The following is a 15,066-nucleotide window of genomic DNA, read 5'->3' on the forward strand; positions in this document are numbered from 1 at the left end:
GACAGCGTCATGGGCTTCCCTGGTGGCGCAGTGGTTGAGAGCCCGCCTGCCGATGCAGGGGACACGGGTTCGTGCCCCGGTCCGGGAAGATCCCACATGCCGCGGAGCGGCTGGGCCCGTGAGCCATGGCCGTTGAGCCTGCGCGTCCAGAGCCTGTGCTCCGCAACGGGAGAGGCCACAACAGCGCGAGGCCCACATACCGCAAAAAAAAAAAAAAAAAAAACAAAAGACAGCGTCATTCTCTACCCAGATCTCTCTGGAACCCAGAAGAGATGGAATGGGTTTTGGCACAGTAGAGATAATTTTATTTAGATAAAATCATGGTAGATGTCGAATGGAACAGACACAGGCACTTCGGTCACTTACACTGTTTCCACCACCCTCAGCAGCCCCGTCACCTTCCTGATGGGTGTAGCCTGTCTTTGTAAGTTATTTTTAAGTGCTTCGTAGCTGGAAAGCAACCGAAGTCGTAGTTTTGGTGGTTGGGAGGAGAGGTCAGTTCCCGTGGTTATTTAAACTAGGCCTGTGTGTTTTTAGGTTCTGTAGCTTGGCATTCAGAGGAAAGCGAAATGAAAGCCGTACGATGGCTGAAAGCCCTCCTGGGTGTGACCTGGGAGGTGCTGGCAGCAAGACCCCAAATATAGATACTGCCACGCTGTGTCAAGGGCCCTGTGGCTTCGGAGCACTTTGGTAAGCTGTCTCGTGTGATCTTCTTGGGCTTGTACAACAGACAAGTTAGATGACTCCTCAATTTGCATGGAGAAGTCTCAAGTAATTTACAGCTGTCCTGAGCTACAGGTAGTAGACCTAGATTTGAGTCCACACCTTCTGGGGAAGCATCCAGTGCGGTTTCTGTGGCCTCTTCCTGACAGCTTGAGTGACCCTGCATCTCTCTGTGAGCAGCACGGTTCCTGCAGATGCCACCGTGTGTTCCCTGGGCAGTGAGCGGGGGCCCTGAGATAGGGTTTGGGATTGAGAGTGAATGAATACTTATCCGTCATCCAGTGTGTCTGGCCCTGTTCTAGGTGCTGGGAATTCACTGGCTAGTGAAACAAACCCGCCACCGCCTCCTATAATACAGGTGATAAAATCCTAGTATAACATACATCACATCGTCAAAGCCCTGAAATAACTCGTTTTGACGTTCTAGGGAAAGCATATAAAACTTATGGTCGTTGACATGGGTGAGTGAATTGCATTCTCGATGTCTTCTGGAAGTCATGACATTTGTCTGCTGCAAAAATAATAGCTGGTATTCCTTTGCTTGTAAATGATGGAGACTCAGTAAAAACCAGTGTAAACTGGGAAGAGGAATTTCTTGGACCTGTGTAATGAGGGGGGTCAGGGTTGAAGGTGGCCTTTGGGGTCACTGGATCCAGGGTGTGAATGAAGTCAGGTGTGGGCCTGTTTTTTCTTGTAGCTGTTTGTCTCTCTCCCCCTCTCCTCTTTTTGATTTGTGAGATAATTCACATATAGAAGTGAGCCTTTTAAAGTATCCAATTCAGTGGTTTTTAGTATATTCACCAAGTATACTACTGGTATAATATTCTCATATACGAACTCTAATATATACGAATAGTTGTGCAACCATCACCACTATCTAACTCCAGAGCATTTCCATCACTCCATAAAGGGAACCCCACACCTATTAGCAGTCACCCCCCGTTCCCAGTAACTGCCTATACCTGCCCTAGGCTGCCAGCAATCTGCTTTCTGTCTCTTTGGCTTTACCTTCTGGACATTTCATATACATGGAATCCTACAGTATGTGGTCCTTGGTGACTGGCTGCTTTCACTTTGTGTAATGTGTTCAAGGCTCATCCATATTGTAACATGTATCAGTTCCTCATCCTTTTTTATTGCTGCATAATACTCCATTCTCTGAATATACCACATTTTTTAAAAAGTCTGTTCTTCAGTTTGTTGGTTTCCCTGTTTGAGCTGTTGTGAATAATGCTGCTGGGAACATTTATGTGCAGGTTTTCGTGTGGCTATTATGTTTTCATTTCTCATGTATATAGCTGGGAGTGGAATTCCTGGGTCGTATAGTAACTATGTTTCACTTTTTGAGGACCTGCCAGACTGTTTCCCAGGGCAGCTGCACTATTTTACATTCTCACCAGCAGGGTAGGAGGGTTCTAGTTTTTTCACGTTCTCACCAGCATGTTACCTGTCACTCTGGGGCTGGATGATTTCTTGTGCGCAACTCTCAATTCAGGAAGTAGGATTTTATGAAAAAGATTAAATGTTTTTGAATTCAATAAAATTCTGCAGAGGAATTAAGGAGCATGTACGCAGCTGAAATGAGAAATAGCTCTTTCAAGTTTATTTACTTCCTACTGTGTTCTTGGGTCATTCACTTTTATGAAGTAACGACAAACTCCTGAGTAAGTTTGTGTATTTTTTCTGAAAACAGATGGTAGCCAGAATACAGCCAGGATTTCATTAAGATTATCTTACCAGTTTTTGTTTGTGTGTGTGTGTGTGTTTGAAAGAAAAGTATTCTTGTCAAGAATAGAAAAGGACAGAAGTCTAGGAAATAAGAGGTAGAGGACGTCTCGTATTACGTTCCACGAGGAGTGAAGACATCTTGTGATGTTCTTTTATTGTCCCTTCTGTTCTGTATCTCCTACTGTTTCCACTAAAAGGAAGAATGGAACACAGTTCTAAAGCCAGTTATTTTGTTTTGTGTCCCTTAGACAGGATTTCCAGGTTTTTGAGCGTTCTTAGAACAGTTGTATTCATTTTATGAAGTCTGCAAGGCCTCCTCCCAATTACCTACTTCTCTTCCTTGTCTTATTCTTCTGCTCTGTTACCTAATTCCTTTCTTCAGAAGAAAGACTATATAGGAAGAGAGTATTAGAACAGGCATAGTTGTACCTCTAACATATAAATGTTTTAGAGCAGGAACGGTTTTATATACTGGTGAATCTTTTCAGAGTGCCTGGTACGTAGAAGGGGGCTCAAAAGATGCCTGTGCAAAGCTGGCCGGGTGGGTGGATGGATGGATTTATGGGTGAAGTGACTTATAGATGGAATGGATTTTAGGTGTGTTGGCTGATTCTTTGGGTCCATTTTCTGTTTTCTTTTAAACACATATGTGTTGGCTGTGTGATGATGGGTTAACTAAGAGATGGAATAATTTGCTTTTTGTTCCTTGGATTGTCACATTCCTACACTGTCTGAGATTGTCTCAGCGGCTTGGAGATGTCTCGTTTCTTTCAGTGTCAAATTGTTTCTGGGATTATTTCTAGTCACTGTAGTTTGAAAGAATAACTGAAAAGCTGTTTGGAGGATTTGTGAGGAAGGCAGAGAAAATTAGAATATAAAGCCGGGATGGAATCAGTTGGCAAGTTGGAACCCCATAATCAGGAAATAAACTTTCTTTTAAAATTTATTTATTTTATTTATTTATTTTTGGCTGTGTTGGGTCTTTGTTGCTGTGTGCGGGCTTTCTCTAGTTGTGGTGAGCGGGGGCTACTCTTCATTGTGGTGCACAGGCTTCTCATTGTGGTGGCTTCTCTTGTTGCGGAGCATGGGCTCTAGGCAAGCAGGCTTCAGCAGTTGTGGCACGCAGGCTCAGCAGTTGTGGCTCGCAGGCTCTAGAGCGCAGGCTCAGTAGTTGTGGCTCACAGGCTTAGTTGCTCCGCGGCACGTGGGATCTTCCTGGACCAGGGCTCGAACCCGTGTCCCCTGCATTGGCAGGCGGATTCTTAACCACTGCGCCTCCAGGGAAGTCCAAATAAACTTTTTAAAGAATTACAAGTTCATAAGTAAGGTATCTTGCCCGTTAGCATAATTTGTTTTTGTTTTGATTGGGAGCGGGGGATGCCAATGTGTCTTTGTATCTTCACCTGGGCAACAATGAGCAAAGATTAGTTTATTGTTGGCAAAATCTTTTACTGTTTTCTTTCTTCTCTTTTCTGCCTTTCCACCTCCTACTGCTCATGTACTCTTCATGTTATTTTCTGCATGGAAGCTGCAGCTCATAGTGGTGACAGAGTTTGACCTTACGGGCGGACAACGGGAAAGAATATGGATGCCACACGATCCTTCTCACTGGGAGCTGTCCAGGGGCACGGGACAGATTGTGAACTTTATAGTATTGAATGTAGGCAGTCTCAGTTTACAAACATACTGTTTTTTATGTGTTGATGGTTAGGTGTTTGGGACATGACACATCTTCCTGTGGGAATAGTGCTATAAATGATCTTTAGGCCCATAGGCAGGCCCAAGAAATGATGTTGATGAGGATGATGACGTAGCTGACAGCTACAAGCGCATTTCAGCTACAGATAGCTGGAATATATTCCTTATTAAAAAAAAAAAAAAAGCGGTGCCTTTAAAGACTTCTATAGGCCAGTCTGGGGAGTTAACGCCACACTCCTCACACAGTCTTTGGGAGTGTTTGTGCGGGAGGGGTTATGTCTGACTTCTGAAGATGAGTGTCAGCAATACATCTTCCCCTGGAATTTCATGGTGGCATCAGCTCTGATGCGTGTAGAACAGTTGTTCTTGGCGTTGCCTATTATAGAAAACAAACACCATCGCTGTTCCGTAACCACAGGGAAATGGTACAAACTTGGGTTCCTTACGCCGCATGTTTCTGACATTCCAGGCTGTGTGCTCACAGCCTCCTGTCATTACTTTTCCCTCCTCAGCAGTTGGTGCTGGGCCCGCACTACCTGAGTTCTGCATCCTTTGAGCACTGAGCCTGAAACCGCCCAGGTTCCACTGGGCGCCAAGCAGTCAGTCCTGGGCTCTTTGGCATCTGAGACGGTTGTGCAGAAAGGAGTGCCAGCTTCAGGTCTGAAGCCTCACAGTCACGAGGAGGAAGTGAGTCAGGGGATCACTCAGCCTCGGCGGCCCCATGCTCTGCCTGCTGCGTGGCGAGGAATGCACGGACCACCCGCTGCAGTAGGGAGGCTGGGGACGGTGGCTGCCCAGCTGTTTCACTTTTTCCAGGTCCCCTCTCGAGGGGTGGCTGTCTCTGCAGGGGAGATGCCTTGGCTTCCACCTTTTCCTTTCATTTCTAAGTTTGTCCCCAGCCAGCAATGCTCCTTTGTCCCCACTGCTCGTGTTCACCCTGTATTTTTCATACCCACTTTGTACGCGTGATGATGCTTCACTTCGTTCTCACCTGCACCGTTTCCAAACATTCTGACAAGTTGTGCATTGAGGTTTTGCAAGGACTTGGGGTTGAAATCTCCCCTGAGGTGAAAGAGCACAGGGTTTGGAGAGGCTTCGTCTTTGCAGTTTCAGTTGTCCGCATAAAAACATTGTTAGTTCTAAACATGAAAAGTACATTAAAAAAAACCCAAAATAGCACAGTGGAAAGAGAGGAGAAAAAGGAGGGAGTCCCCCTGGTACTGCCGTCCAGCCGTCTGCCTCGGAGACCTCCTTCCTTCTGCTCGTCAGATGTTTTGAATCACATTGTACAGGCACCTCCCTTCCCTGTGTAACCACCCAGCCAAGGTCACCGGAAATTAGATCTGCCCCAGGTAGACCGTGTCTGGGCTGATCCTACTTTGGGAGGTTGTGGAAATTCCTAGAATTGAGACGGTGGAGTCTGCTTTCAGTTAAAGGGTTTGAAAACTCCTTTAATTTGGCTTTGGCTCTAGAACTTTCTGTTACTCTAGACCAGTGGTTCCCAACTAGGACAGTCATCTCCCCTCAGCAAAAAACTACCTCACCCAAAATGTCAGTAGTGATGTGGTGGGGGAAGCTGTGTTAGAACTCTATGTTATAAACGCCCTGTGTCCTTTGAGGTGGATTTGAGTGATAAGGCTTGGAAAAAACTAGCATCTGTTCAGTTGATGAAAAGGTGTTCCTACTTCCACTGACAACAAAAATGACTATAAAAGAGGAGAGATCTCACTTACATGGGGACATCCGCCCCCACCAACCCCCGCCCCCGAACTCATAGATAGAACAGATTAGTGGTTGCCAGACGTAGGGGTTGGGGGAATTGGGTGAAGGGGGTCAAATGGTACAAACTTACAGATATAAAATAAATCCTGGGCACCTAATGGACAGCATGGTGACTGGGGTTAATAATACCGTATGGTATATTTGCTACTCTCTTAGCAAAGAGAGTAGGTCTTAAAAGTTCTCATAAGGGGGCTTCCCTGGTGGCGCGGTGGTTGAGGGTCCGCCTGCCTATGCAGGGGACGCGGGTTCGTGCCCCGGTCCGGGAAGATCCCACATGCCGCAGAGTGGCTGGGCCCGTGAGCCATGGCCGCTGAGCCTGCGCGTCCAGAGCCTGTGCTCCGTGACAGGAGAGGCCGCAACAGTGAGAGGCCCAAGTACCGCAAAAAAAAAAAAAAAAAAAAAAAGTTCTCATAAGAAAAAAAGAATTAACTATGTGCGGTGATGGCTGTTGACTAGATTTACTGTGTTGATCACTTCTCAGTATATACAGATATCAAATCGTTATGTTGTACACCTGGAACTAATATGTTACATGTCAGTTATACCTCAGTTTTTAAAATACTGTTTAAATCCTTGTACTAACACATTTTACCCACATCTCGTTTCTGGAATTCAGTATCTTCAAGAGCAGGGACCCCCATGTCCCAGCCTGTTACATTAGACATCTTCTAAGCCAGGTTACTTCTTTACTAAGTCATTGCTGGCAAAAGAGGAGAACTTTCTGTTGGCTGATTAACTTACTGCAGATTTAAATAACCATATTAATCTTTCCATTACAAATCTATTTGACCTCTTTGTCTTTAAAAAAAAAAAAAAGAGCAGATCACATTTGAGGAACAGATTGTGACTTTATCGTGTAGCTTGTTAGACTCCTGAACCACGGTGCTCAATGTGGGCCAAGTAAGCAGTTATGGGAGAAAAATAAGTGCGGCGCCCTGTTCTGGGTCTAAGACTGAGCTGTGTGTTTGGCTAAAGAATGTTCTCTTTTCTGTGAATCTGTAATTAGAACATGCCACACAGCATGGTATTTAAAGTCCATCATCATTATCTCTTTTTAGGGTTGTTTTCCTACCTTATTTTTAAACTCATTTTTTTTCAAAGTTCAGGGAGGAGAATCATTCTTCAAATCAGAAGAGAAATGTAACAGTTTAAAAGAAAAAATCTATTTTTTAAAAATGGGGCAACGGTAAGTTGACATCTATGGTAGAGGTTTTATCTTCTTAAATGAGGATCAGTAAACTTTCTGTGTAAAGGGTCAGAAGGTAAATATTTTAGGCTTTGCAGAGCTACGTCGTGTTTCCGTGGTAGCAGGGAGGAGATAGGTGCAACTTCTTGCCCAAGGAGGTACTGCAGTCACACACAGTTGGCCGGGGATTTATGATAATCTTCCAGGGTGGGGGGCCAGCCATTGAGACAGGGATGCCCTCTACCACAGCCTCAGCTGGAGATGAGCTCGGACACGTCTCCTTGTAGCCTTGTAATCTCCGAGTTGTCTACCTAATGAAGAGCGGAGACGTTAATGAACCCAACACCAATCTTCAGGGTTTTAACACAGCTCTTCCATGCAGTCATTATGGCTGTGTGTGTGTGTTACTTGATACTGCAGTTGCTCAATTATAGAGACATGATTCGGTTTTTCCCATTATGGAGCGGTTAAGTATGTTCATGTACCATTGAGAAGTACATAGGCTGGGAGACAATTTTTTTTAATGATTTGCAATGACCAAGGTATAATTACATACAATAAAATTCACCCATGGTAGATTCACGGTTGAGTGGACTTTAGTGCATTTATACAGTTGTGCAGCCATCAGCACAATCCAGTTTTAGAGTAGTTCCATCCACCCCCCCAGAGTTCCTTTTTCCACATGCAGGCAGCGTGCCCACCCCGACACCTAGCTCTGGGCATCTTTTCATCTAGTTTCTGCATCGATGGATTTGCCTCTTCTCTACTTTTTTGTGTGTAGCTTCTTTCACTTAGCATAATGTTTTTGAGATTCATGCTTGTTGGTGATTCTGTGATTTGTTTCTTATTACTAAGACTTGTGTAGATTTATTGCATTTTGTTTCTGAACCAGTTGATGGACATCTGAGTGTGTGGACAAAAAAATGTTGCCTGCCATTCCCGTAAAAAAGTGAATGTCCCCACCATCAGCCACTGCCCCCATCGGTGCCCCCTGAGGGGAATTCAGGATGGAGAAAAATAGGATCCTGACACTAGATAGTTAAGATGCATATCTAAGGAATAATTTCAATGAGCCCAGACCCTTGCATCTTCCCACACATAGAAAAACACTAAAATCATTAACTTGAGATGTTGCGTTTTGTGCTTAGCAGTAATCTTTTGATGTTTGACCACTTTTTTTTTTTTTTTTTCCCAGCACAAACTCCTATATATCCTGGCTCCTCCCTTACCTGTTTGCAACCGTTAGCTCGGAACTATCCGAGAGGCTGGCTCCCAGGCTGTAGTCCTCCATAAGGTCCCCGAATAAAACGTAACTCACAACTTTTAGGTTGTGCATTTTTCTTCTGTTGACAAGTGATTTCTAGTATATGGCTATTATGAATGTTTGCTTACAAGGCTTTTTAAAAACTTTTTTTTTTTTTGAGTAGGTAGATATCTGGAAGTTGAATTCTTGGGACATATGGTGAGCTTATGTTTTGATTTTTAAGAAACCGCCAAACTGTTTTCCAAGGTGGATATAACATTTTATATCACTGCCAGTTTCTCCACATTGTCACCAGCACTTGGTATGGTCAGTCTTTTTTCTTTTTTTTTTTTTTTTTTTGCGGTACGCGGGCCTCTCACTGTTGTGGCCTCTCCTGTCGCGGAGCACAGGCTCCGGACGCGCAGGCTCAGCGGCCATGGCTCACGGGCCCAGCCGCTCCGCGGCATGTGGGATCTTCCCGGACTGGGGCACGAACCTGTGTCCCCTGCATCGGCAGGCAGACTCTCAACCACTGCGCCAGCAGGGAAGCCCGAGGTCAGTCTTTTTTTCATTATAGCCAGGAAATCATTTGTTGGCAATGGAAAAATGGAATCCCTACGGACCTCATTTCTGAAGGGATGGTATTACTCGCCTCCTTATAGGATTGCTCTGAAGATCAAAGAGCTGGGAATTTTCTGTGCAAGTGCTTTGTCTTGTAAAACTATTACTGCTGATTATGTGCAGAAAAAGTTTTTAGAAGTTGAATTTAACACATATCTGTCTCAGATTAAGATGAAAACGTTCCAAGTTTTAATAAAATATCTATTTTATCATCAAACTTGTTCCACCTACTTTTAAAGGCATATCTTTGCTCCAGTTGTGAGTTTTCTCCATCAGCTAGGAGCTTTCTCCATATGCCTGCATTGTACATTAAATTATCAGTCTTATTTAACAGTGACAGAATATAATGGTTTGCATATGGTGGGCACAATTTTCTTCCCCACTCAAATTTGGATGGTCTGGTAAATGTCTTTCTGTGATTTCGTTTTCAAATGCTTGTGGGTGGCCTCTTTCCTGGACCTGGGCATATGTGTTCTATTCGAATAGAATGGAAGCAGAAAGTTTGGGGGCTGAGAGAAACCACCCAGAACAATCTATGTAAAAATATCCATTTCACCAGTTTTACTTTGCAATTCTGATTCTATGAAAATTGCCTGTTTAAACTTTTTCAAAGAACAAAGGGAGTGTTTTGAATGCATTTCCCTTCCTATCTGGGGAAGATACCGCTGTAGGTTTTAGGAGAACTGGCCAGTGGGGCTCTAGATTTGAAATCTGGGCCGGATTTTGTAAAACTTGTTTATTAGCAGCTCTTCACACCTGTTGAGAAAGACCTTTGGACTGAGGAGGTTGAGCTGTGTGTTTGATCATGTAGGAAGGACTGTGTCAACAAGGGCTTGGTCATACTTTCACATGAGAAGGTGAAAGGAACCACAAGAAAACTCAAGTAAAAGAAACTGCATGCAGTGTACCCCCTGGGAGTTGGGAGGTTTATATTATTTCTGGTGACAATTTATATTAATTCAGTAATGTTTCATAACATAATCTCTATTCATACTAAATAGACAGTTTTGATACTTGGTAAACAGGGACATGAAATCCTTTTTGATCAAAGCAAAGCAGGTGATGGTCATAGCAAACAAAGCTTTGGACTCAGGATTCTGGGATGGAGGTCCACTGTGAATTATTTTATGATTTTACCTAATGAGTAAAAGTTTTTACCTTATGAGTTTGAAAATTTCCATTTGAGTGAGCGTGTGTGTGTGTGTGTGTGTGTGTACATGGAGGTATTTGAAAGCTTTCAATGTTGCAGTCTCTGACATGTGAATTTTTTTTGTGGGGGGGTACACGGGCCTCTCTCGCTGTTGTGGCCTCTCCCGTTGCGGAGCACAGGCTCCGGACGCGCAGGCTCAGCGGCCATGGCTCACAGGCCCAGCCGCTCCGTGGCATGTGGGATCTTCCCGGACCGGGGCACGAACCCGTGTCCCCTGCATCGGCAGGCAGACTCTCATCCACTGCGCCACCAGGGAAGCCCTGACACGTGAATTTTAAAAAGGATGAAAAAGTAGTTCAGGCACTTGGAAGTCTCTTTCTAGAACATTACAAATGCTGCAGTTTGGGCGTGGAATGATATTTGAAAGAGCAGGCTTAGAGATGCCTGTAGTAAACGCCCTTTTTGGAAAGGAGCTGTTTGCTAATAAAGAAATCGGGACTGGCCAACAGTCATGTCCTTCTTTCTGGATGTTACCTGTGTCTCAGCCCAAAGTGGGAATTGGAGGTCTGTGACTGACCTGTGCAGGCATGGCAACTCGGCCGTGTTGGTGTTACATGTGTTCTTTAAATAAGACAGTTCAGGGTTTATAGAGAAACACTTCATACTCATTTTTGATGCTGTTCTCCATCTTTATCATGGAGGGTTTCAACACCTCTACGGAGGGAGGGTTGAAGAAGTTTGGAGTTAACAACTTAAAATTCCCACAATAAAGAGAAAGGGGATACCCATGTGGAGGTCTTTCTCTGTCTTATTTCACTAAGCATAATTTATCTATTTCCATCCATGTTGCTGCAGATAGCAGTACTTCATTCTTGTTTATGGCTGAGTAATTTTCACACACACACACACACACACATCTTCTTTATCCAGTTGTCTGTTGATGGGCACTTGGGTTGCTTCCCTGTCTGGCTGTTGTAAATAGTGCTGCTGTGAACACTGGGGTGAGTGTTTCTTTTGGAACTAATGTTTTTGTTTTTCCTGGATATGTACTCAGGAGTGGAATTGCTGGATCATGTGGTAGTTCAACTTTTAGTTTTTTAAGGAACCTCCGTACTGTTTGCATAGTGGCTGCACCAATTTACATTCCCATCACCATGTACAAGAATTCCCATAAAGATAACTCTTTATAATTTGACCAGTGAACACCCAATAATTTCCTCAAACTTTTTTTTATCACTTGTCCTTGAAAACAAACTGTTTTCATGTTGTGAAATCAAAGAAAGAGGAAATTCAGCATTGAAAGGCTAAGTATTATGGTTGTCATTTTATTTGCCTAGTGGAGAAATAAAAAAGGGAAATGAAATGAATGCCAAAAAATTGTGCCCCAGGTTAAAACAGTAGGCTCTGGAAGTTGTCATCTGTTGGGATATCATTGCAAACTTTGCAGTGCATTTGGTGTCTGGTGGAATCCTACCAAAATTCACACCAGTGGATTGGGTTGTGATATTTACTAAAACTTCATCCGTCTCTTGGAGAGTCTAGTTGACATGTGGATTTGGTCCAAGTAGGAAGTCAGTGGAGTGTCCTGATGCCCTCCAAGTGGGCAAGTGCATGGGGCTTGGACCCGGGAAGATGGAGCCTGAAGGTCCCAAAGAGTTCTTGACTTGGGGTGAAGCAGTGTGGTGACCTGGTTAGACTTGTGGTTTCTGGATGTGTGATGCTGGGCAAGTTTCTTTACCTCTAGGCCTCCACGTCTCCATCTGTAAAATGGGATGATAATGGTGCTTGCCTTAAAGCGTGTATGTGAAGAGATAATCCACGTAAATCAATTGCATTTCAATTAATTCATCAATTTTTTGTTTTTGGCTGCATTGGGTCTTCATTGCTGCGCGCGGGCTTCCTCTGTTTGCGGTGAGCGGGGGCTCCTTTTCGTTGCAGTGCACGGGCTTCTCATTGCGGTGGCTTCTCTGGTTGCGAAGCACAGGCTGTAGGCACGCAGGCTCAGTCGTTGTGGCACACGGGGCTTAGTTGCTCCGCGGCATGTGGGATCTTCCCAGACCAGAGCTCGAACCCGTGTCCCCTGCATTGGCAGGTGGATTCTTAACCACTGCGCCACCAGGGAAGTCCCTCAGTTGCATTTTAGTACTACTTTCTCTGTCTGGTGGGCCTCTGTCTCAGTCACACTTGTACATGTGTAAGGCTGTGGGTGATGCTTTCTTTGAAGATTCATTCCTTGCTTATTTGAGAAAGATGTTTGCTTTTCAAAAGGTGATTTTTAAGGAATGTAGTAGTCATAGTAATTTTAAGAGTGGTGTTTTGCCACAAAATGCAATCCAAACTCATAGTTAAATCCTGCTTGTTTTGTTTACAGGGAACACGGGTCTGGCTGAGAGAAAATGGCCAGCATTTTCCAAGTACCGTAAATTCCTGTGCAGAGGGCGTCATTGTCTTCCGGACGGACTATGGTCAGGTGAGCAGAGTCCCTGCAGCTTCGTGACATCTGTGTGCTGCTTCCTTGGGTGGCCCTGCGTAGGGGCACGTGTGCTCATTCTTCTCGCCCTTCATACCCTAAACATCTTTTCTAAGTGATACAACAGAATTCCAAAAGGAATGTGTAATGCACACCTCGAGTGTGGGAGAGACACAATAAAAAATTCTCCCAAATCGAAACCAAAGTATTCTAACTAGTACTGGACAGAAGAGCCCTACACTTGGCTGGTTTCCTTCCTGGGGATCAGGAAGAATCAGAAGTATAGGGTGCAAGCAATTTGAGAAAAAGTTCAAATATATCAGTATTTCCCGATTGGTTTCATGACCACTTTCCCTTAAAATTCGTCAACTTTCCTAGTGTTGGAACTACTGGCCTGTCAGTGAGACTGTATCAGTGTCCTGGTCCCTGTACGGACAGGGACCTGACCTGAGCCTCTTCATCCACCTCGTGAAGCAACTGAAGATGCTCCTTCTGTTTGTGGGAACCACTGCTCCAGGGTCCTTATTCTTTAGTGCAAAACAAGTGAAAAGCCATATCACTGAAAACAAATACCTGAATCCAGAAACTGACCCACTGCTTATATTTGGACAATGGTGAAAGGAGCCCAGTTTCTCCATTTTATAAGGAAACCAATTAAAAAAATTTTAAATTGAAGTATAGTTAATTTACAATGTTGTGTTAGTTTCAGGTGTATAGCACAGTGATTCAGTTATATATAAATTCCTTTTTTCAGATTCTTTTCCACTATAGGTTATTACAAGATATTGAGTAGAGTTCCCTGTGCTACACAGTAGGTCCTTGTTGGTTACCTATCTTATATATAGTCGTGTGTGTCTTTAATCCCAAGGAATTTTAATTTTAGAAATGGGTACCTCCCACAGAGACACATATTAAAATTTAAGACATAAAGGACTAAAAGGACATCATATGCCAGTATTTAAAACTCTCAGTTGCTGAATTTTGTTTGCAAGTTGTGTTGAGAACAGAATCTTCAAGGTCAGTGGTGTATAGTTTGTGGCTGTTGGGCTACTTGTTTATCAAAACCTTGAGCAGAGATGATCCTCTTGGTGGTACATTCCTCATTTCTTGGCTTAATAAGCAGTGATGTTTCTGGGCTCTTTTGCAATTCCTCAGTTACTTTTTCATCCAAGAGTCTTGAATGGTGCTTCAGTATTTGTCTGGTGGTGAAGATATAGCTGTGATGTGCAATGGAGAGAGGTGGGGGTGGGTGCAGGGAGAGGGGAGCAAAGAGACCACTGGGAATGCAGTGTCTCCCAGTCACTGATGCCCAGTCTGGTCTCTTTCCCTTCAGGTTCTCGGGTAGCGTGATGTGACCTGTAAACTAAGGACCAAGTGACCCGGCCAGCATTTTTCTGTCTTGCTTTACTCCTCCCCTCTTGTCATCTCACTTTCCCCAGATGAGAATTCAGTTTCTCTCAGGCCTTGTACATACTTCTCAAGATGATAATAAAAAAGGGAAAACAATATTTAAACCGTGTACCTGACTTGACAGAACTTAATGGGGAATTCTTTTCTTTTTTTGTCGACTTATGTTTTAATCCCAAAGATACTTTACTTTTTTTCCCTTTTTTCCTCTTAAGAAAAATTGTGATAAAAACCACATAACGTTAAAATTCCCATCTTAACCACGTTGAAGTGTATAGTTCAGTAGTGTTAAGTCTGTTCCCATTGTCGGGCAGTAGATCTCCAAAACTTTTTCATCTTGTAATACTGAGACTCTGTACCTAGCAAACGCTTAATGCCCCATCCCACCTCCCCAGCACTTGGTAACCACCTTTCTCCTTTCTGTCTCTATGATTTTGACTCCTTTAGACACTTATATGAGTGGGATCATAACAGTATTTGTCCTTTTCTGTTACTGGCTTATTTTGCTTAACGGAGTGTCTTGGAGGTTCTGAAGATGCTTTCTGTTCCTATCCAACTCCGCTTTGCTCCACAGAGGTGTCACAGCAATTCTAGCAGCCTGTTAATGCTACTTACTGTCTGTGTCGCGTGGTCAGCAGTCTGTGTCCTGTGACACCATTGCCAGCTGGTCAACGGGCAGCCCTCCGTGAGGCATGGAAAGGGTTGGTCAGGCCAGCAGTTCTGTTCCCTCTTGATGGTACTTATGGATTGTGGCTTTCGAAAGAACTAAACCAGAAAAGTATATACTTAAATGTGGAAACAACTCCCCAATTTGACTTCGAGTCTTCAATCGGTCATCAAAGCCTTGGTCTTACACTGTCCGCTCTGTCATTCCCAAGTATGACAACTATAATTAGCTTGGCGACCCATGTAGGAAATACAGGGTTTAAAATGTGACAAAAGTGAGGCAGGTTGGAAAGACGTGGATCACACGTGGATCAAGAGCTTGGCAGTGGCCAGAGGACTTTTGTTTCTGTCTTTTGTGACCTACTTCTTCCTCTCTTGACATTACAGATTCC

The 15,066-nt window shown here is 43.9% G+C and overlaps 1 protein-coding gene across 1 annotated transcript in view; it reads left to right on the forward strand.

The window, feature by feature from the left end:
- Nucleotides 1-15,066, forward strand: part of MYO10 (myosin X) — a 222,111-nt gene that overhangs the window by 34,043 nt on the left and 173,002 nt on the right. The window contains 1 exon segment of the mRNA XM_082621443.1: nt 12,503-12,601. Coding sequence (XP_082477569.1) covers nt 12,503-12,601 — 99 coding nt within the window.

This window comes from Mesoplodon mirus (genome assembly GCF_964341445.2).
Source record: "Mesoplodon mirus genome assembly, chromosome: 5".
Lineage (NCBI taxonomy): Eukaryota > Metazoa > Chordata > Mammalia > Artiodactyla > Ziphiidae > Mesoplodon > Mesoplodon mirus.